Genomic DNA, 24297 nt, shown 5'->3' with positions numbered 1-24297 from the left:
GGGAGGTTTCATTTTATCCCACTTTTTGAGCATTTTTAGGCTAATGTGATTAACTTCACTGGATGAAGTTGGATTCCCATAGAATGTTCTTATGTATGGATCTGAGACATTTAAAATTAGCTCCTACAATCAGGGCCACAATCAGGCGATTTGTTCAGATCTTTTTAATTGAATTTTATTCTTACTTCTTGGAAACAAAGTAATCCATTAATTTTATTTTCTTTTATTTTCTTTCTTTCTTTCTTTCTTTGCAGGGCAATGAGGGTTAAGTGACTTGCCCAGGGTCACACAGCTAGTAAGTGTCAAATGTCTGAGGCCAGATTTGAACTTAAGTCCTCCTGAATCCAGGGCCAGTGCTTTATGCACTGCCACACCTAGCTGCCCCATTAATTCTTTTTGGTTTTGTTTGTTTGTTTGTTTGTTTGTTTTGTTTTTTTGGGTTTTTTTGGCAGGGCAATAAGGGTTAAGTGACTTGCCCAAGGTCACACAGCTAGTAAATGTCAAGTGTCTGAGGTTAGATTTGAACTCAGGTCCTCCTGAATCCAGGGTCAGTGCTTCATCCACTGCACCACTTAGCTGCCCCTCCATTAATTCTTTAAATATTTTTTTTTACATTGCAGTTGAGTGTTTGGTCACCAGGTAGATAATTGATATAGTGATCTGAATAACTCATGTTCTCTTTTAGAGGTCCAAGGGGAGAAAGAAGGGTAGGGAAGAAAATAAACATTTCTATAGCACCTACCAGGTACCAAGTACTGTGCTAAATGCTTTCCTTTTTCTTTTTTTTTTTAGTGAGGCAACTGGGGTTAAGTGACTTGCCCAGGGTTAAACAGCTAATAAGTGTTAAGTGTCTGAGGTTGGATTTGAACTCAGGTACTCCTGACTCCAGGGCCGGTGCTCTATCCACTGCGCCACCTAGCTGCCCTGATGCTTTCCAACTATTATCTCATTTAATCTTCACAATAACCCTACAAGACAAGTGCTGTTTTTATTCCATTTTACATTTGAGAAAATGAGGCAAAGAGAGGTTAATTGGCTTGCCCAACACCACAGAGCTAGTAAGTGTCTTAGGCTGGATTTGAACTCAGGAAGCTGAGTCTTCCTTACTACAATTGAATTGTGTGTGTGTGTGTGTGTGTGTGTGTGTGTGTGTGTGTGCTCACTCTTTAACCTCCTCCCCAAAGCTTTCAGTGAATCTCCTCTTGCTTCCCAGCTTCTCTAAGGAAAAGGAAGAGATTAAGGACATTAGTAGGACAGGGGTAATTGTGCTATTGTATGATTAGATGTGAGGTATATTCAGGGAGAGAGAAAACCTAAGTTGCTTATAAAAACGTGAGAATCTGTGTCCCCATTTTAAGAACACAGGCCAAAAAATAAAATAAAACAAAACAAACCCAAACTTTGGGTAAATGGCTCTTCAAATGCTGGAGCTATCATTACTATGACCGAAAAGGCTGTCCTTAGTCGTCCCATTTTTTCCTTGCAACGTTAACATTTGTTAACATACACTACAAAGTTGATTGAACTTAAGGGCATTAAAAATAAATGATGGGAAATGATGGCTTAGGAGGCAGCTAGGTGGCGCAGTGGATAAAGCACTGGCCCTGGATTCAGGAGTACCTGAGTTCAAATCCAGTATGAGATACTTGACACTTGCTACCTGTGTGACCCTGGGCAAGTCACTTAACCCCCATTGTTCTGACAAAAAAAAGGTGGGGGGTGGGGGGTGGGGGGGTGAAATGATGGCTTAGGATAAGGAATATTCAAAGGGTTAACAAGATTGACTCTGTTCAACCAAAGACCCTCGCCTCCCAGTTTGTTGAAAATCCCCTATCTTTCATCTCATACCTCTCTCCCTTCCCCTCCCCCACCCCTGCATTGTCAACTCTTCCTTAATCATAGGAACTGCCTCTCCTGCTCTATCTCTGTTCCCCGCATCACCTCAAACAGGACAGGCATATGATTAGCGAGACAGCCTGACAGTGGAGAGAGAACCAGACTTCCATCAAAAAGATCAGGGTTCAATTCTTTTCTATAGCACACTCTGGCTGTGTGACTGGGGCAGGTCACTTATCTCTGAGATCCCTCTCAGACAACTCTTTCACATATAAGTTGAATTCTGTCAGATGTACTGCTGATGAAAGCACAAGAAGCAAAAAGTAAGGGCTTAATTCAGTGTTCATTCATTCATTCATCCAACAGGCATTTATTAAGTTCTTCCTTTGTGTCTGATATTTTGGGCTAAATGCTGGGGATATAAACATAAGAATGAAATTAATAATTACCCCCAATGAGTTTGTATTATGGGTTGTGTGGGGTTTTTTTGGGGGGAAGGGATTAGATATTGTAATAGATAAATAAATACATATTTATTTTTACATACACACACTCAGTAAGTACAAAATAATTTCTTTGAGAAGGGAGAGGCATCAGGAAAAGCCTCTTATAGGAGGTTGCATCTAAGCTGGACCTTAAACAAAGGGGCAACTGAGTCATTGGGGGCATTAACCATCATGTAAGTTGAGGGTGCATGGTGGAACATTGGCCACTGTGCTAGACTTAAAGTCGGAAGTCTTGAGTGCGGATCTTACTTCTGTTAATTACTTCCTGTGTGACCTTGGACAGATACCCTAGCATCTACCAGGATAGCAGAATTAGAGCTGGAAGTGATATGAGGTCATCTATTCCAACCCTCTCAATTCTTCAAGTAGAAACTGAGAAGGCTGGAAAAGATGGCTTCTAAATCACTTTCAGTCAGCGATCCTATGTTCCTTATTTCTGGGATGTACAGAGGAATTAAAAGCTAAAAACAAAGATCCATATTGCCTTGGAAGCATGATCCTTATTTATATAATTAGCTCCATGAGTGTGTTGAAGGGGGAGTTTCAGCACTGAAGGTTGGCACCATCCCAGCTACAGTTGTTACCCTTCCCCCTCTGAGCATTTAACATACTTTGCACCCAATCTGTAAAAAAAGAAAAAGAAAGAAAGAAAAGGAGGGGATCCATCTTAGTCTTCCGACCAAAGACTGTTTCCATTCAACTGGCTGACAGAAAAGCTTTATTACTTTTAGAGTTTCATGGAGGTCTAAGGAAATCTGTGTTGTCAACAAAAGAGTTTCATTTAAGAAAAAGGCGGGGGGGGGGGGGGAGATGCACTATTCTGTAAAATCCGAAGTCAAATAGGGAATCTAGGGACAAGCATTCATTTCCCTCCCCCTGGCATAATCTGGTATAAAATATAATTTCAGTTTATAGTCATACTCAAGTCTCCTGTTTCTATGGCATATGGCCCAAACAGCATTCTTGACACCCATGAATGCTGATTTCCCTTTAGAGAGATAGAAGAGAGAGGATGCCAGAAATTCACATCTTCCACTACCCCCAAACCCCACCATGTGTATGAGGGTTTCTCTGTGAATTCTTGTATTCTTTGTCTATTTTTTTAGTCTTATAAATAGAAGGAGGAGGAAGACGGCCTAGTAATCAATTGGTCCTGCCACTTCAGGAAATAAAGACTCTAGGTCACATGTGTGTTGTGTGTGGGTAATAGGTGTCTGTTTTTAAAATTATTCGAGGTCTGGGTTTTCTAAAATATTTTCTACTTATAAATTAATGGCTATTTATGTAAGAATGGCTATTGCACCCATTTAGGTGGTGAGCATTTATTATTAATTAATATTGAATATTATTAAAGAATTGACCCTGTGGCAGTTAAGCCAGAGGAAAGCCCCTGTACTGTGTTGTTTCAGAGAGAGAGAGAAAGCACATGACCTCAAGCAGAGTTCAGAAGCCCTACATTGCCTACTCTGTCCTAGGAGGAGAGGGCAGAGACAGCAGGTCCAGGTCAAAAGGGGAGCCTAAGATGGTGCCAGCCTCATGGTCTCAGCTTTTATCCTCTTTTGATAGAGGCAGGTCACTAGACATTGATCAAGGCTAATTGGTCAGTGTCATTCAATTCCATTGGTTGTCATGACTTGAGGGTGTACCATGACCTCATGTCCTAATGGGAAAGATCCTTTGAGGGGGCAAAGTGGTAGTCCAGATAAATATGGCTTAATCCTATCAGTTCACTGAGCTAGGTGAAGAAGAAGAAGAGCTTGCAATTGTAGGGTTGGTGGGAGTATAGGCATGGAGAAAGGGCACATTTTGGAGACTGGAACACTGCTCCACTTCATTACACCTCTGATCTGCCTGAGGGCCAAATCCTGCCTGCGACCTGTTTTTTGTACAGTCCACAAGAAGGTTTTATTGTATGTAAATACTGTACATAGTTCACAGTCCATACAAAACAAGACAATAGTTTGCCAGGTCATGGATAAAAAAGGATCAAATGCATTGAGGGTGTGTGTGTGTGGGGGGGGTGGATGGTGGAAAGGGTTGGGCAATGTCAGGTCATGGCTGCCTTTGGGTAATAAGTAGAAGAGATTAAATTTGAATCCAGAAGATGATGGAGGCCCAGAGCTACAGCTGGAGGGGAGCTCAGAGGTCATACAGTCCAGTGCTTCTCCCCCCGCCCCCCAATTTTTAAGATGAGGGAACTGAGGCCTGGGGAAGTATATTGATTTCTTCCTGGGTCACAAAGTGTCAGAGGTGAGATCCCAGCCCAAGTTTCTCTTACTCCAGAGTGAATTTTCTCTCTGGGATTCAGGTCAATACTTAAGAACAAAGGAATGAGAATACATAAACAATATCAATCTGTTGGTTGGGTAAAAGATATATTAGAAGGAGAGAGTTCAGAAGTCCTGCCAAGAGGCTGCTGCAACAGTCCATCGGTGGTCACAGTGCTGATAATGGAAGCATCATCTGAATGTTTGAGAGAAAAGGATAGACATGAGGGATGTTGCCAATCACTGGCTGTGTAACAGAGTTGGAGAAAGGTAGAAGTCACGCCTGGCTGACATAGACCCCCGAGGGAATGCCAATGACACAGACCTAAACAGGAAAATTATAGACCAAATTTTAGGGGGGAAATAGTGAGCTCTTTTCTGGACATGTTATGAGGGTATGGGAGGAACAGCCTGGCATGGTGGGGAGACGACCCACTATCTGGGTTAACTCCTGCCTAGGACATATCAAAGGTCACAGATAATAGCACTAGAAAGAGCTCAGAGGCCATCTAAAGCAACCTTTGTCATTGCGTAGGTGAGGAAACTGAGGTCCACCAAAGTCACAGGGAGTGAACAAAAGGGATGGGACTTAACCCACACTCAGTTGTGTGGTCATGGGTAAGGTTTTACTTGTATCTACCTTTCATATACTTTGTGTATGTTCCATGTATATACATATTATGGTAGATTATAAAATCTTTGGGTTCAGGAATGGCTTAATTTTTTACTTTGTATCCCTAGCACAGTACCTGCCACATAGTATGTGTTTTTAAAATGCTTTTTGTTTGGTTGATTGAAGTTATCACCACTGAGTGCTCCATATAACTCTGAGTTGCTATTTGCTTTGTTGGAAGGAGTTGCCATACTGGAAGTCTCCTATACTGACAAATAAATACATCTTCTTCAGTGCCCATTTTATGTCACCTTCTTGCAGTCAGGATTCTCCCCTTCTTAGTCTATTAAAATTGTTATTTCCAAGGCCCCCAGTACCTTCCTAATCTTTTCTCCAGTCTTCTTGACTCACACGTCTACATAGCTCTCTTTTCTTATTTTTTTTTCCTAGCTACCCTCTCTTCCTCCTCTTTCTCCATTCCAGTTATTTTTTTTCCTACTTTTAATTTCTTTCTTGGTTTCTGTTCACAGCCTTCTCAGGCTTAAGTAGAACATCGCTGTTATTTCCAGAACGGCACCACAAACCAAAATGATTAGGATGCTACCCTGATCAGTAAATTAAGATCATTTTAGAAAACTTAGTAAACATGGGGGAGGGGGCATACTTGAACAACCTTGACAGTCCCTCCACTAGGTAATAATTCTAGTAGGCGATTAAAAATAAATTAGTGAGCATTTGATTGCAAATGATCATGCCAAACTATTTAAAGTAACATACCCTTACCAACTGCTAGAGGGAGGAAAAAAATAATCCAAGTACTATATCAGGCAAATGGCTTTTGACCCTTTCGTCATTTTTAACACCGTAACCTTTTCAGCTGCTGTAATTGTAGTTGTGGTAGCATTACCTAGGGAAATTTAGTGTCTGCTCTCCTGAGTCACATTTGTTCCCTAAATGGCAAGGCTATCAGTATTAAAATGTTGTTTTCCTTTCACAGGCGCCTACGGTCCTGAACACTGGGTTACATCAAGTGTGAGTTGTGGTGGCCGCCACCAATCCCCAATAGATATTTTAGATCAACAAGCACGAGTTGGGGAAGAGTACCAGGAACTGCAGCTAGATGGTTTTGATAATGAATCCTCCAACAAAACATGGATGAAAAACACAGGGAAAACAGGTATGGGTTCTCTTTCAAATGTCCCTTCCTTGGCTTGCCAAGAAAGTGACTTGGATGCTGTTTGTATTGTTGTTGTTATTTTTGTTATTGTTACTCTTTTTCTTCTCCAAAATTCTCCCTGGCAGCTGTATAAAATGGTGCCTTTGTATTGATTTGTAAGGTACTGCTCTGCTTGAGCCGCTTTAGAGTATTTAATGAATACTTGGACTAATCCATTCTCTTTGGAACAGTGTTTCCTGACATCCGCAGAACAGACCGTGTTGAGAACATTTGGAGAGAGAGGTAAATGAGAATTTGCTCTTAAGTCATCAGCTAAGTTGCACAATGGTGCGTGGGATCAAACACCAAAGTTTGGGAAACTCAGACTAGAGGAGTAAACTGTTGGTAACTCTATCTCTTGTACCATTAGCATTTAGTTATTTCAAGATATTATCTCTGCGTACATGAATACCTTCCAAGCCCTTTGAAATTGAGACTATCAAACCACTTCTTGTGCGTCATCCTACATTGTGACCCATTCTTTCAGGAACTGATACTTTGATGGAGTTGTGATTTCACAGCCATTGACTATAGTTTGGGGAACACATTGAAAGATGACTTGATTTTAAAGTCATAAAACTTGGGTTCATCTCCCAGCTCTGTCACTTCCTACTTGTATGACCTCAGACAAGACATTTAACCTCTCAGTGCTCTAATTTCCTCATTTTAAAATGAGAAAGCTGACCTTGATGCCTCTGTGGTCTTATCCAACTCAAAATATATGATCAATGGTCTTCTGCCTCCCCCCTTCCCACCCCGCCACATATTCAGATCATAACTCTTCTCCTTTTTCACCTGTGCGAGGATTATATGTGACTTTTCTTAAGTGTTCCATGGGGGAATCACTCCAAAACTGGAAGCTTTCCCTTAATTATTTGAGTATTAAAGGACTGCCAGTATGCTCTTGAAATTCAGTCCTGGAAAAAGTGAAGTAGTGTTTATTAAAAGAACAAGATTAGTGTAGTAAAAATACTAGAGGAAGATCTATTAGGCTCCAGAGAGGGTTGCAAAATGGTGCAGAGAAAAAGAGTAAAGAATGAAAAGGCAAGGAGGGATTGTCCATCTGTACCATAAGTAAGAGTATTTATTTATGACTATGAGATGATGAATCCATCACAGTATCAAAATGCCAGTGTACCACTCAAGGCTGTCCATCTATTAACAGTCTTCCTACCTAAGCAGCCCCCCTCCTTTCCTCATCATCTCCATCATTATATCATAACACTTTCCATTAGAAGGTAAGTTCTTTCCAGGTAGGAATTGTTTCCTTCTTTGGTTTTGTGTTCTCGGTGGCAAACAGCAGGTGCTTAATAAATGTTTCATGATTAATTGATTCATTATCACAATTGTATATATTGCCATTTTTCCTGTTTAGCAGATGAAGAATTTGAAGCATCACACATATCCTTGATGCCTTTTTTTCTTTGCTTTGCTTTTTTTTTTTTTTTTTACCACTTCTTGTAAGAAATCTTATCTTTGGGAATATGCTATGGCTCACCACCTCCATGAATTTTTCTCTTGGCCCTTGGTTGAATGTTAATTTCCATTCTTCTGAGATTGTGACATTCTATTATGACATCACCAGAAGAATAAAGGTATTAAAGAGATTTACTCTTCTGACCTTAGCTTATAATAATTGAATGTATATATATAGTTTATAGTAATTATAATGTATATATAGTTTATAGTAATTGAATGTATATATAATATAACCCTGTCATATATCCCTAAAGATTTGATTTGTTATAGAAAACTGCCTATGAAAGTCTGCCTGTACCCCAGGATAAGTGCCCATTGATTAGAGGTGGGAGGGGCTTAGCCAACTTTGGCCCAGATTCCAGATCTGGCTTGCTGCCCTGCAAAGTTTACCAACTCCTGGATTTGAGTATATCAAAACTAATTTGCGTACATTAAGAAAACATAACATTTAAGAACCCCAACAATTAATACAAAGAATTTATTAACTGATGTAGAATGAAATAATCAGAACCAAGAAAACAATCTCCTCCTGTAAGTCCCCACTTTGTAGAGATGGCAACAACAATCCTACAAAGTGGTGTAGAAAATTACTACTGTCCCCATTTTACAGATTTAGCTTTCCAATTTTGAATTATCTATGACTTGTCAAATATCACCAAAGCTAATAAATTGTATTATGGGGACTCAGACCAAAATCCCTTGCTTCTAAGTCCAATATTTGTTTTACTCTATCATGATCAATGTCCATATTTGCTTTCTGATCCAAGGCTTAGCCGCTTCCTCTTTCAGTCATTCATTCAATAAACATTTATTAAACACATACTCTGGTCTAAGCAACGAAACATGAAGACAAAATCTAAACAGCCTAATCTAAAGGATCTTACATTGCATTAGATAGAAAACAACAACCCAGGTACATAGAAAATTAATATCAGGATAATAATAGCACCTACCTTCAGAGACTGTTGCGAGGATCAGATGAGGTAATAATTGTAAAGTGCTGGGGGCAGCTAAGTGGCGCTGCAGATAAAACCCAGCCCTGGATTCAGGAAGACCTTAGTTCATATCCGGGCCTTAGACACTTGACACTAGCTGTGTGACCCAGGGCAAGACACTTAACCCTCATTGCCCCACCTCACTCCCCAAAAATTGTAAAGCACTTAGCACAGTGCCTGGCAAATATTAAGCACTGGATAAATGTTCGCTGTTATTTTAAAGATGTACATAAAACCGGGGCAGCCAGGTGGCTCAGTGGATAAAGCACTGGCCCTGGATTCAGGAAGACCTGAGTTCAAATCTGACCTCAGACACTTGACACTTACTAGCTGTGTGACCCTGGGCATGTCACTTAACCCTCATTGTCCCACAAAGAAAAAAAAAAAGAGATGCCTAAAACAAGCCCCAGGTAGAAGTCACTCACAACTGGGTGATCTGAATGGGCTTCCTATAAAAGGTTAGACCTGAGCTGAGCTTTGAAGGAAACTTGATGCATGCGTGGTGAGAGACCACCTTCCAGGCATGGGTGCGGGCCTGTGTGAAGCCTGTAGTTAGGTGATAGAACGTGATCTACAAGGAGTGGCAAACCTACCAATGTGACTGAAAGTAGAGAATATGAAAGAAGGTCTATGTAACAGATGTAGTGCTTGTGGCTGCTCATTGTCTTGTTTCCTTTCTTCAGGTCATTATCCTTATCAGATTATTACCAGAAAGCCTGGCATGACTTCGCCCCCTGCTCCCTGACCATGGGTAGCAAAGTTCCATTCCTTTAAGTTATTCTTCGAGAGAGTGCTGCTTTCCTGCTAACTGCCTTACTTGCAGATGGTTGACATTTATTCCCAATAGTCCAGCTGCTCAGCAACCTTGTTAGGACTCCACTTTCCCTTTGAATAAGAGCCTCAGGAAAGATGCCGGCCAAACCATGCTGGGGATTTCTGTTCTCTAGGATTTTTCTACCAGGGGTATCCGATTGCTACTCATTGTTCTGTGTGTCTGCCCCTGGGGTCACTGTTTCTGAAAATGACTTGTGGTTATTTAGTAGGGGACCTAGGGAAACTTATATCTCATTTTTCTATCACCTCAGGGTAAAGAAGATCCTGCCATGAGACCTGGTCCTTCTCAAATATCTGTGACTTAGCTTAGACTATCATCCTGACATATTATGTTGCACTTCCCTCTCTACTCCTTGCCTGATTCTCCCTCCCCACGCCCCCACGCCCGATCTCCCACCTCCAGGGTCCTATGTTCCTGATCGGTGAGAATGCACCATATCTAGGTGGCCCCACACCTGCTATATTGTACTCCAGCCATTTTTTTTTCTGCCATGGTACTCTGCTGTCTCTTAATTACATTAAGTAAGAGGCAGAGCACAGTAGCCTCCACTGTGGAAGTCCACTGGTGAAAGTTCATATCTAGGTTCTCCAAGTCTTTCCACTCTAGACCACTCCCTGCCAAGACACCAAGTCCATGTTCCCCAAGTGCCCTGCTTTTCAACTTTTATTCTAGTAGTGATCTAATCAACATGACTATTCCTAGAAAGGGCATTGTTAATCATTTTCCCTGTGGCTCTACTCAATATCCATTTGAATTCCCAGACCAGAATACTTGGCCTTGGCCAATAACAACAATAATAATGACAATAGTGCCTGGCATTTCGATAGAACTAAAACCCTTTCCATCTATTACCTCATTTGAGCTTCACAACAACCCTGTGAGGGATGTACTATTACTGTCCTAATTGTACAGTTGAGGAATCTGAAGGTTAACAGTCTTTAATTAATTTGCCCAGAGTTACCCAGCTAGCAGGTGTCCAAGGCTAGATTTGAACTCATGTCTTCCTGAGTCCATGTCCAAACACTCTACTCACTGTGCCATGGAACTGCCTCTTAACTTCTCTTATTAGAATGTAACCTTCTTGAAGGCAAGGACTATCTCACTTTTTGTATTTATCCTTAGCACTTAACACAGTCCCTTTCAAATATAGAAAGGCATTTGCTTAATAAATCATCTTCTCTATGACTTTTGCTCATTATTGCCTCATAGTCTCAGAGATTTAAACTCTTCTTCCCTAGTGATACACAGAAAAATGTCAATCATTTAACAAGCATTTATTGAATGCCTACGGTGTTCCAGGTGGTTGCTAAGTGCTAGGAATGAAAAAAAGAAAAATGAAAATCCCTGCCTTCAGTGGCAGAAGCAGCATATAGACTGTACCTTGAAGCACATATACAGAAGAAAGAAAATACAATGTAATTTAGGAGTTTGGGAGAGATTTCAGGTACTGAAAGGATCTGAAAAGCACAAAGGAAAGAACCTTTGTCTCACTCGCCATAATCTTGGTTGGAGCCTGGGTCATGCTGGTGCCGTGTTTAGTTAGCCTACCATGAAAACCTACTGGATTTCTTGATAGGGTTTTCTAGTTGACTCATTTCTCTTGACAGGACCTTGCCAAGATAACGGGTTTCAGTGACAGCTTTCAGCTCCGAAATCACCAATGACAGGCTGGAGACATGTAGCGAGTCTCCGCAGTGCAAGGTGATTCATGACCTTGGTCTTGCAGAAGGCGATGATTCATCTCTGTCACTGTGCTGACTCCTCAAAGTCATCCAGAACCTGTTGAGTTTGTAGGAGCCTGTGTGCATGCTCTTGGAATGCAGTCACTCTTTAATGACCACCTCAAGGACTTTAGTTGCTGTGCATGCTGTATGGAGCTGTAGCAGTTTCCAGTGGTATTTGAGGCATGTGCAGGTTGCAAGACCCAAGCATTAAGTATATACCATCATGATAGGTACAAATATAAATATCATATGATGAGAAATCAAGTTATGATGGCAGCCTGGGGATACGAAGAAAAACAGAAATAATTCTTTTCTTCAAGAACCTCATAGTCTAATGGGGGAGACAACATGCAAACAATGTACAAACAAGATATGTGTAAGATAAATTGGAAGTAATCCTCAGAGAAACAGAGATAGCAGCCAAAAGGATCAAGAAAGGCTCCTTACAGAAGGTAGGATCTTAGCTGAAATTTCAAGACGTTGGAGGATGTATCAGCAATAAATTCAAACAAGGTGATGAAGTATTTCCAAGCAGTGACAGAAGACTTCAGAGTGCTTAGTGTTTACAGAGATTGCTTCAATGGTAGTCTGATGGAAGCCAAACTTATGATCACAAGTCAGTTGGCCAACTTAACTCCATCTCCATGTCAAAAAGAAAACAAGAGGCTCTTGGGAATATCAAATGAATCCTGAAAGTTCCTGGGATTCCCTCAGTTTCAGGGAACTCCACATATGGAAAACCTCCAGAGTTGGTGCTTGACTCATGTAGGCAGCAGTGGCTTGCCTACATCAGTTTCAGGAGTGGGCTTTGAACACAGTTGTTTCTGACTCCAAGTCCAACAATCTAACTGCTTTTCTAAAGCTGTTTCCATTATTTGGAGTAGTAAGGGTTTTCAACACTAGGGGGTTTTTATATTTATATATTTAGCCAGAATGGTTAGTCTGTTTGTCTATTTCAAATTGGTTCAGCTATGTAGAACTAAATGGAATTTTCAGATATTTGGGACAGTGTGGAGAAGAAATTTGAATAATTCTGGCTTTAAAAAGCTCCTTAGAGGGGGCAGCTAGGTGACACAGTGGATAGAGCACCGGCCCTAGAGTCAGGAGGACCTGAGTTCAAATTCGGCCTCAGACACTTGACACTTACTAGCTGTGTGACCTTGGGCAAGTCACTTAACCCCAATTGCCTCACAAAAAAAAAAAGGAAAAAAAAAAAGCTCCTTAGATTATCCAGATAAATTCTCTACTGAATTTAACAATAACAATAAATAATAAACCTTATTTGCCACTTTAAAATTTGCAAGAGTGTCAGTGTGGTGTTTTAGATCTTTGAGTAGCTTCAGAGAGAAGATTTGGTTCAAAGCCTGCCTTTGCTAGGTAATGGCTATCTGGACAAGTCACTCTCTTACCCAAGGAGACTCTCTATAAGTTTCAGAGAAGGGGAGAAGGGAATAAGCATTTATACATCATCTACTATGTGCCAAGCACTCTACTGAGCACTTTTTGTTTGTTTGTTTGTTTGGTTGGTTTTGGCAGGGCAATGAGGGTTAAGTGACTTGCCCAGGGTCACACAGCTAGTAAGTGTCAAGTATCTGAGGCTGGATTTGAGCTCAGGTCCTCCTGAATTCAGGGCCAGTGCTTTATGCACTGGGCCACCTAGCTACCACACTGAGCACTTTGTAAAAAGAGCTTCACAACAAAACCAAGATGGCTGAGGAAAGGCAGTAAGCTCTTGAACTCATGACACGATTGCTCCAAAAAATATCTAAATAATGCCATAGGACAATTCCTGGATCAGGAAGAATGTGCTGAAATCATCTTCCAACCAAGGACAGTTTGGAAGGTCAGAAGGAGGGAGCTGCTGTGCTGAGACTGGTGTGGAGCCTAACCCTACAATCACCCTGACACAGCTCCAGTCCCAGGAAGGCCTCTCCAGAGAAAGAGACTCTCCCAGAACCTCTGAATCAGCTGCAGCACCAGAGTCATCTAGAACTAAGCTCACACTCTGGTGAGAGAACTGAGCCCATGGCAGGGCAGAGATTACAGGGGTCTATACTGGTGCTGAGGCAGAACTTGTTTTTTTCACCCCTGCTGGGAACCAGGAGGTAGGCTTGAATAGCAGTGGCCCAGGTAGGGGAGAGGCACAGGCTTGTCAGAGCTTACAACCACAACACACAAAGCTGGTTTATTAGCAAGTTGGTCTGGGGTCATCTACGAACCAGGGATCAGGCCAGGCAAATGAAGAACCTGCTCCTCCTTAAATCATACCACCTGGGACCTTCTGAAGCTTGGGATAATGCAGCCTGGAAACAGTACCCCACTTTAAGGAGCTAAAAGTCAAGTAAAAGAAAGACAAGAGAAACAGACAGAGAAAAGTGAGGACCATAGAAAGTTTCCTTTGTGACAAGGAAGATTGAGGTGTACCCTCAGAGGAAGATGTTAACATCAGGGCCCCTGTATCTAAAGCTTCCAAGAAAAATATTAATTGGTCTCAAGCCATAGAGGTGCTCAAAAAGGACTTTGAAGATAAAGTTAGAGAGGTAGATGAAAAAATGGAAAGAGAAATGAGGATGACGCAGGAAAGACATGACAAAAAAGTCAACAGCTTGAAAAGCCAAATTGGCCAAATGGAAAAGGAGGTACAAAAGCTCTCTGATGAAAATAATTGCCTAAGAATCAGGATTGAATAAATGCAAACTAGTGACTTTATGAGAAACCAAGACAAAATAAAGCAAATCCAAATGAATAAAAAAATAGAGGGCAATGTGAAATAGCTTCTGGGAAAAACTGCTGACCTGGAAAATAGGTCCAAGAAAGATAATTTGAAAATTATTGGTCTACCTGAAAACCATGATCAAAGAAAGAGCTTAGACATCATCCTCCAAGAAATTGTGAGGGAAAATTGCCTTGATATTCTAGAAGCAGAAGGTAAAATAGAAATTGAAAGAATCCACTAATCACCTCCTGAAACAAATCCCAAAAGGAAAACTCCTAGGAATATTAGCCAAATTCCAGAGCTCTCAGGTCAAGGAGAAAATATTGCAAGCTGCCAAAAAGAAAGAATTCAAGTACTGCGGGGCCCCATTCAGGATAGCACAAGGTCTAGCAGCTTCCACATTAAAGGACCAGAGGGCATGGACTATGGTATTCCAGAGGGCAAAGAAATTGGGATTACAACCAAGAATCACCTATCCAGCAAAACTGAGCATAATCTTTCAGAGGAAAAAATGGGACTTCAATGAATGGCAAATTTGACTTTGAAATACAAGACCCTGGAGAACCATAAAAAAAATTAGAGATGGGAAACATACCTGGGGTCATGCAGTGAGTGACTGTCTTGTGTCTGAGGCCAGGTTTTCGCTAGGATCCCCCTGGGTCCAGGGTGGATGCTTTGTCCACTGTGTCACCTAGCTGTCCCCTGATGACATTTTTAGGGTTAAATTGAGGGGAGGGAGGGAGAAAAATTTGGAACTCTAAATCTTATGAAAATGAATGTTGAAAACTACCCTTACATGTAACTGGAAAAAATAAAATAAATTTTTGTTGCAAAGAGGAAAAGAAAAAGAGCTTCACAACCACTTTGATGTGGGTGCTATTATTATCCCCATTTTATAGTTGAGGAAACTGAGGCTGAAGGAGATTAAGTGACTTGCCCAGCACCACACAGATAGTAAATGACTTGATTTCAGGCTCAGCACTCTATCTATTGTACTACCTAGCTTCCTGGGTGCTAATCTGCACTTTTAACGGGCATTTTTTCCCAGGGATTTCCTGATACAAATAAAGTCATAGGTCAAGTTCCTCTTTTACTCCACTCTCCCTTCAAAAAAAAAAATAAAGTTTTTTGAGTTCCTTATGTAGACAATCTCATTTTGACCTTACAACAACAAAGTGGCTTCATTCCCATTTTATAGATCCTGGAAACTGAGACTGAGAAGTGAAGTGACTTGTCCACAGTCACACAATTATTAACTGTCAGAAGTGGGATTTGAACTCGTCCTCATGATCCTAAAGCCCTTTCTGTAGCTCACAACTGCTCTGTGTAAACTTCTCAATCTGTGATTTTCTGATTTTACCTATAATCCCGTGGGCTCATCTTGAGGGTTATTCTTTGATCCTTTACTTTTTTCAACAACATTTTTTTTTCTTATCCAGAAAAGCCTCTATTTTAGCCTTAAAGTAGGAAATAAAGAAAGGTGTGTGGGATTTCTTTTCAAATGGAAATTTACAAGCCACTTATCTGTAAAATAGACTTGGTCTTTTGGATATTAAAAAATGAATATAGCGAGTTAATATTTAAAACTGTCTATTATATACAGACAGTAACTTTCCCATAAAACAGTTTTAATGTTCATATCTATCTTATCCCCCTGAGAGCTCTATATATTCCAACTGGCATAATCAATAGGCTTGCATTGTTGTACCTAGCACACTTCGTGAAAGTTGCCTGAAATATATTTACAAGACAGATACGGTCTATCTGTTTTCTCCCGAGGAGTACTAACTGTCTTTCTTGCCACTTCTCATTTGATTTCATCCAAAGTTATTTCCTTTTGTTTCATTTCACAAGACTGAAAAGATAAAGTACTTATCACAGAAAAACCTCATTTCTAGCATTGACTTCTAGCTAAATGATCAGGTTTTCCTAAGGGAAGATCCTTGGGATGTATGCTAATAAAGCATTGTCTCTTATGTTTCGTAACTCTTTTGAGGATTTGTTTTGTTATAACTTACCCTTGTTCCCTACCCACAAATGCACTTACCCCTGATGTGTGTTAGTGTTTAAATTTGAATTTCTTTTTGTCTACATTAGTCTTGTCTGTTCTACACCATAGGATCAGAGATCACAGGGTGACACACCTCAAAGATCATTTATTCTGACCCCTTAATTTGATAGTTAGTGAAACAGAGGTCTAAGGAGACTAAGTCAGTTGCCCAAATTCACAGATAATGGATTTCAGATAGGGGATTTGAAGTCAGGTCACCAAAATCCAGATCCAGGGCTCTTTCCCTCTGTCAGTTGCTATACAGATTCTTAATCTATTGTATCATGGAACCTTTGTGGCAATCTGGTGAAGTCTATGAACCCTCCCCCCCAATAATATTTCTCAATGATTACAATACAATACAATACATAGGCTTCCAAAGGAAAGCAGTTATATTGAAATATACTTATTATAGTTCTTGGACCCCAGGTTAAGAACCTCTGATCTAGCCCTACCTACTCAATTTACAAATAAAGAAATCTGAGGACCAGGGAGGGGAAGATACTTCAGGCAAACCTATATCCTAGAGATTTAGTGGCAGATTCTGGATTTGAATTCAGATTTTCTTGCTTTTTTTTGACATATTATCATATCTCCCTTCATTTCCTTGATACAATGAGGAACTATATTCTCTCCTTAAGGGTCCCAGATCCACTACCTTCTACCTTCTTGTAGAAATTATTGTATGGGAAACCACCTTCCTTACTGACCTGGTTCCTATTTCCTAGGGCTTTGCCCAAGGGAAATCTTTGATTAGCTTTTCTCTTGGTAATGTACTCTGCGGCTTAGTTCTTCTTCTTGACCAGCTTCCTAGGTTTCATTCCCTTACATCTTCACTGCCTAGTTTTTCTTCTATCTCTTATTCTTGCTCTAAAGGCTTTTCCTAATGGATTCTGCCTTACTCTGTATCCCGGCATCTTGACAGTTCATCAGCCCCTTTTCACTTAAAAGCCTTTTTATCTCAATGTCCCCACATTTCCAATAGTTGTTGTTTCACCTTATTCAGCCTGGAGTTATCCTCACTTCCTTTAAGAATTCACCATCAGATACATTTGGTCTTAGAAATTTTCCCCCAAGGCTCCAAAGTATTAAGTTACTTGCTCAGGGTCATACATCTGAAATGTATCAGGGATGAGACTTATATTCAGGTCCTTGTGACTTGAGGGGAGCTCTTTATCTATTACAAGGTGGGTGCCTCTCTATGGCAGTTTAAAGCACTCCAAAAGGATGGAGTAAATGAGTACCATGAGCATCCTCAGTCATTCCTATTGGCTACCCAGGCAATATTCTCTTATGCTTTCACACCCTATTATCTGACATCCAGATAACTGCTACCCCAAACCTCTTGATAGTCAGCAAAAAGATCATCCAGTTCAAACAAGGAGGACACATAGCCCACTGTGACATCATACTAAGAAGCCCTGTAAAATGAAAAACTAGATGAACATTTTGGATTGTACTGCTTCCTAATTATCCTTTTAATTATTCATATAAAACAAGTAAAATGACCCCTGACAGAGACATAAATGATTTAGGTAGAATCAAATATTTATAAGATGCAACTGTCTCCCTCCATGCATTGTAACAGATGTACACAAATCTGTTTTCCCATATTCATCATGATGTGTGATTTTATGTATAGAATTTATAACTGACTGAGAGCTGTCATCAGTATTTAAAACCCTCCCCAAGTCCTGCCTGGCTGTGTTGATTCTCGCAATAAAAGGTATATTGCCTTAGTTCTGTCTTTATTATTTTGTCCTCAAAAGTGTGTGTATTTCAGAATAATGATAGGTTATCGCTAGGACATTTTTAATTAAGCTAGGAAATCACTTTATTTTGACCTTCATTTTGCTGCCCACAGATAGAAAGTTCACTTTTAGGATGGTTTTCCCCCCCCAGAAGGTGGCAAAAAACCATCTTTTGCATATAATAAAAAGCAATTTATATGACTGTGGCTTCTTCCTTGTGGTTTTAATGTTCCTTTTTTTTTTATTGAGAAGTACTGAAATTAATCGAACTTTTCCAGACTCACATTATCCAGGTGCTCATCTTTTAAGGTTGTTTCTGCTTAAGGGAGTTCATCTACCTGTGTTCCCCAGCCTGGCTGAAATTTCCTCAGGTCATTGACAACCCCCCATGGTGCTTTGCACATATCAGCAGCCAAAAGGGATGAATTTTTGCCAACTAAACAGAACCTTCATATGCATCTTGGGGTCTCCTAAGGTCAGAGATAGAGTAAAAGAATTGAGGGTTTTTGAAACCAAAACAAGTTGGTTATTCTTGCTTAATTTTTTTTTGTCACAAAGGAGAGTTCTCCGAGTGGGTAGGGGTGCTATATTGGGACATGACTGTGTTGTAAAGAAAAGACATTATTCAAACTTAAAAAAAGAAAAGAAAATGAAGCCAAAAGCCCACTAATTGTTTCCCAGTACCCTATTTTAGTGGCGAAAAAATATTAAGGTTCTTTTCTCCTGATTATAGCCAAGCTTATTTTCTTTTCCCTGAGATCCTTGCTCTGGCCCTTACTATTTTTTTTCTTTTGGAATTCCAGGTAGATTTTATTTTTTAAATTGTAAAAATATTGTATTATTTTCTAGTTACATGTAAAGATTGTTTTCAACATTTGTTTTCATAAGATTTTTAGTTCCAAATTTTTCTCCCTCCCTCCCTTCCCTCCTCTCTCCCCAATACAGCAAACAATCTGATATAGGTTATATGTGTACAATCACATTAAACATATTTCTGCATTAGTCATGTTGTGAAAGAAAAATCAGAACAAAAGGGAAAAACCTCCAAAAGGAAGAAATAAAAACAAAAGTAGAAACAGTAGGGTTTCAATCAGCATTCAGAATCCACAGTTCTTTTTTCTAGATGTGGAGAACATTTTCCATCATGAGTTCTTTGGAATTTGTCTTGGATCATTGATAATTGTTTTTCAACATAATCAGTTTCCTTTGTAGTCCTACGTAGTTTTGTTTTATTCATTTAAGAGCATTATCCTGAGAAAGGAGCCACAGCCTTCATCAGACTGCCCAAGGGTTTGGTGACATGAAAACAATGGAGAATTGCAGCTCCTATCACCAAGGGTGTCCATTTGGATGAAAAAGAAATAAGTAAATAAAGATTTTTCTTATATTATTCTCTCTTTTCTGGGAAAGAATGGTAATTTTGCCTTTATTAGTTTTAAGTGGAGTCATTTATTATGTGTTATGATATAATATGAGCACAGTTGGAGATACCAAGCCATAGCCTGTTATAATAGACAAAAAAATAGACACAATTGAATCAGAGCTGGAATCAGACAAAGTTCTGGTCAGTCAGTCAATAAACATTTATCAAGTGCCTACTATGTGTGTGGCTCTTTGCTAAGCTCTGGGGATACAACAAAAGACTGTGCTAATGAAGTCTACTGTCTAATAGGAGAGAGAATGTGCAAACAACTCTGTACAAACAAGTTATATACAGAATCAATTGTAAATAGTCAATCAAGTAAGATGTTTTTATTTGCAAAACAAAAACAAAACTTTACTAAGGTTCTATGTAAATACCTAACTGGTACAATGGAGCATCAGAGCATCAGATTCGAATGATGATTGTACAGGAAAAGGACTTGGTAATTTCTTTGCAGTCACAGATTCCCTTTGTTAATATAAAACAAAATATGTCAACTTTGTTAACTAGCTTTGCTTGGAAGCAAGGTGGTTGTACAATGGAAAAGGTTTTGGCTCTATGGCTCTGAATCCCATGGTTGGTGCTTATTAACCACATGCCCTGGATATCAATCAACCTCATTTCCCTTGCCTTTATAATGAGGTGGTTGGACTGCATGTTCCCTCAGGTCCCAGTTCTTGACATATGATTCTGTCATATCCTCCATTTCTTCATCTGGTCAGTGATGAGATAGGAAAACATTCATTTAGTGTTTACTATGCGCAAAGCACTCTGTATTATCGATGTAAGATAGGCCCTGCTCTGAGAGAATTCACATTGTAATGGGAGCAGACTGATATATCTCCTGTGGGTTTTTGTAGATGGGAGGTAGTTATAGATTCCAGAAAAGGTTGATATTGAAAGTGTTGACAGATTCAAACTTTGATGATTCTGTGGCTTATAGATCCAAGACAGAAAAAAAAAATCCTGAATTTCATCATAAGATGATATATTTAGAGCAAAAAGTGCCCCTAGAGTCTGACTCCCTCATTTTGTAGATCAAAGCTTCATAAACTGTGGGTCACGTATGGGGTTGTGTAACTGAATATGGAGGTCATGAAAAATTTGGCAACAGCAAAAGGTTATGTATATTTATTTTATATATCTATATACCTGGGATCATATAAAAAATTCTTGGGCCAAAAAAGGGTCATGAGTGGAAAAAGTTTAAGAAAAGTTTAAGTTTTAGATCATGAAAGTAATAAATAGGAAAGGGAAGTGATTTGCCATTGGCACACATCTAGTAAATGTCTGAATCAGGATTTGAACTCAGGCCTCCCTGATGTCACACCCACCATCCTACCCAAGACATTGTTGTAAAGTAAGGTCAAGTGTGTTCTTGCAAACATATGATTTCTTGTCTTTTTTCTTGCACACAGTGGCTATTCTTCTGAAAGATGACTATTTTATCAGCGGTGCAGGACTGCCGGGCAGATTCAAAGCAGAGAAAGTCGAATTCCACTGGGGCCACAGCAATGGCTCCGCAGGTTCTGAGCACAGCATAAATGGTAGAAGATTCCCTGTCGAGGTGAGAGACACTGTGGGATTTGAAATGAGAAAGTGGGTTTGGGAAGTTGTTGTTTTGGAGGGATGTGCTATTGAGGTCATCTCTGAGACTGTTTCACCAACCAAACCTCTTCTGAGCCCCAAATCACATTGCAACCCAACTCATTAGCAAAGTGTTTGTTTCTGTTGTGACTATTTGTTTTGTTGACCTTTGAAAAGCCATTGCTTTCTTGGAGGGAGTTCAAAAGAACCTCAGGATTATTATTGTTCCAGTCTTGTCAGCCCCAAACATGACCCGTCGCCTTCAGCTTCTGGTGGTTTCACCTAGGCTGTCCCTTTCCATAACTGCCCTTCATAGAACTGACATTTCTGGGAAAGTTTAAGATTAATTTCATCTTCACACATCTTCAGGGGGGCTAAGGGAAAGCTAGAAACTCTGTTCTCCTCCAAAGGTGATGCTAATGACCATCATCAACTGGCTGTGAGTTTTTCTTTTATTTTTTTACATCATAATCTGGTGCTAATGAGGTCAGGGTCATCACTTTCCTCTTAACTCCCTATGTGGTAGAGTTTGCTTTGTTCTATTATGTGACTCCCCACTGCTCTCTGTCCCATGACCAGCCTTCTCACAAATGCCTTCTCCTGGGCACAGGAACAATACTGGTCGGGGAATGGAGCTGACTCCACTTAGATTCATATGAACTTTGCAGATATTCTGAGTCTGAGTTCTCAGATTCTGAGAACCCTGTGGTTTTTGTAACGTTCCTTCCTTGAAGTGATGTTGAGGAATTTACACAGAGCCTTTTCCCTGGTGCCCACTACAGTTAGCATTATGTGGGTACTGATAACATTGTAAAGCACTTGGAGGAGGAGGAGGAGGAGGAGGAGGAGGAGGAGGAGGAAGGGGGTGATGTGGCTGGATGGATTGAGGGATGCAGCCTGTGAATACAGCATACCCCTTTGGAAGTGTTGACAGGGCATTACTGTATTCACCTGAACTCATTGAATGACAGACATTTTTATGAGAGAAATGGAGTAGATAACTCATTCAATAAGAACTTATTAAGTGCCATAGACCTTGTGCTTATCAAACACTTGGAAATTTACAAAACCCTTTGTTTCCATGATCTTGTTTACCTCCTATGTGCAAAGTGCAGGGTAGACAACAATAAAATATTGTCTGCCTTTCAAGAGCTTACATTCTGCTGGCAGAGGAGTGCACGTATCCAGCTGAGTAAATACAAAGAATATACAAATTAATCAGTAAATACTTATTAAGTACCTATTAAGCCTAGCACTGTGCCTCAACACTGGGGATACAAGTAAAAAGAGAGAAACAATCCCCACTCATAAAGAACTTACCTTTTAATGGGGAAGATGGTGAATACCCGTTTATACAAACATACACAAAGTATTAAATACAGAAGAGTTTGGGAGGGAGGGCGCTAGCAATTGTGGGATCAGGTGAGGTTTCCTGTAGAAAACGGGGCTGAATTTTCATCTTAAAAGAAGAGACATCAAATCTGGCCTCAGACACTTTACACTTACCAGCTGTGTGACCCTGGGCAAGTCACTTAACCCCCATTGCCCCAGCAAAAAAAAAAATTAAAAAAAAAAAAAAAAAAGAAGAGACAAAGTCATATATAAGTGATTTGTTGAGGAATTGAGCCCTCCCAGTTATGTGGGAGGATCCTCAGAAGGTGCCTGTAGAAAAGAAGTGGTCATTAATCACTGCTATATATGTATGTGTGTGTGTGTGTGTATGTATGTATACACACATGTGTATGTGGATTCTCCAGAATCTATATAGATTCATAGATTATATGTGTGTGCGTGTGTATGTATGTGTATATATACACATATATATGTATATAGTATGTGTGTGTGTGTAATCTATATTAATTCTATAAGGTGAAAGTGAGGAAGAATTATATTCAAGACCTGTGCAAAGGCAGGAGGTAGAACGTTGTAGATGTGAATCTACTAATAGGCTGATTTGACTGGAACAGAAAGTAAGTTTGAAAGGAAATAATATGGGATAAAGATATAAGGACAATTGGGAGTCAGATTGTGGACGGGTTTAAATATCAGAATAAGGATTTTGTGGGGGGTGGGGTTCTAGAGACAATAGGGAGCCATTAAAATTCTTTTGAGTTGGAGTGTGCCATGATCAGATCTGTGTTTTGGTTTTAGCAACGTGGCTACTATATGAAGAGCAGATTTAATAATTGTGTGTATGTATGTATGTGTATGTGTAATCATACTATCATTGACTTATAGATAAATATACATATTAATTTTTTTTGTTTTCATAAGATTTTTAGTTCCAAGTTTTTCTCCCTCCCTCTCTTCCCTCCCCTCTCCCCAAGATGGAAAGAAATCTGCTATTGGTTAAATATACATATTAATTTATTTCTCACTAGTAGAATTGTAGATAAATAAAAGAACCTCCTTGTCTCCTTAGCATTATCACTAAGGCATTATATCTATTGAGACTTGTTGGAAAGAACAATGGGAGTCTGGGAATGGGGGTGCTCTAGCAGAATTTTGGAGGGGCATGAATGTTTGATGTAGAGTTAGGAAAACCTGAGTTTGAATCCTAACTTTAATAGTTACTAGCTCTGTGACCCCGAATAAGGCATTTAACTGCTGTTAGCCTTGGTTTCCTTGTTTGTAAAATGAGAAAGTTGGACTTTGGTCTTTAAGGTCCCTTTGAGATTTAAATCTGTGGTCCAAAATCATTTAAACTCCCTCTGCCTCGGTTTCCTGATTATGTATACCCCAAGGAGATGAATGACATAAAGAAAATTTCCATCTGCACCAAAATATCTGTAAGATTCCCTTCTTTTAAAATGACTGCATTGAGTATTTAAAGGATTAAATTGATTTTAACTTGATAACTGGGAAAATCAGGACTTTAAGAGGAATATTTCCCTTTCAGTTTTATTATTTAGGCAACAGCATATTGGTATTCAAAATGCAAGTTTAAAAATGTGTTGTCTTACCAACTCTGCTCAAGGGCATGTTTGTGTAACATTTATTTTACCATTAAAAAAAATCTGTGTTTAGGATCAGAATTCTAGAGCTAGAAGAGACCTCTAGAGTCCAACCTCCCCATTTTAGAGATGTTGCAACTAAGGCCCAAAAAAGTTTAAATGACTGGGGCAGCTAGGTGGCGCAGTGGATAGAGCACCGGCTCTGGAATCAGGAGTACCTGAGTTCAAATCTGGCCTCAGACACTTAACACACACTAGCTGTGTGATCCTGGGCAAGTCACTTAACCTCAATTGCCTCACCAAAAAAAAAAAAAAAGTTTAAATGACTCAATACACCCAAGTATT

The 24297-nt window shown here is 39.8% G+C and overlaps 1 protein-coding gene across 2 annotated transcripts in view; it reads left to right on the top strand.

Moving 5' to 3' along the window:
- PTPRG (protein tyrosine phosphatase receptor type G) overlaps nucleotides 1-24297 on the top strand; it is an 848612-nt gene that overhangs the window by 453739 nt on the left and 370576 nt on the right. For both annotated transcript variants that reach the window (XM_044004271.1, XM_044004263.1), the window contains exons 3-4: nucleotides 6220-6399; nucleotides 20830-20978. In XM_044004271.1, coding sequence (XP_043860206.1) covers nucleotides 6220-6399; nucleotides 20830-20978 — 329 coding nt within the window. The remainder of the gene's footprint in view (nucleotides 1-6219; nucleotides 6400-20829; nucleotides 20979-24297) is intronic.

This window comes from Dromiciops gliroides, chromosome 1, assembly GCF_019393635.1.
Source record: "Dromiciops gliroides isolate mDroGli1 chromosome 1, mDroGli1.pri, whole genome shotgun sequence".
NCBI lineage: Eukaryota > Metazoa > Chordata > Mammalia > Microbiotheria > Microbiotheriidae > Dromiciops > Dromiciops gliroides.
Note: the sequence above shows the minus strand (reverse complement) of the source record. Positions and strands in the feature narration are given on the sequence as shown.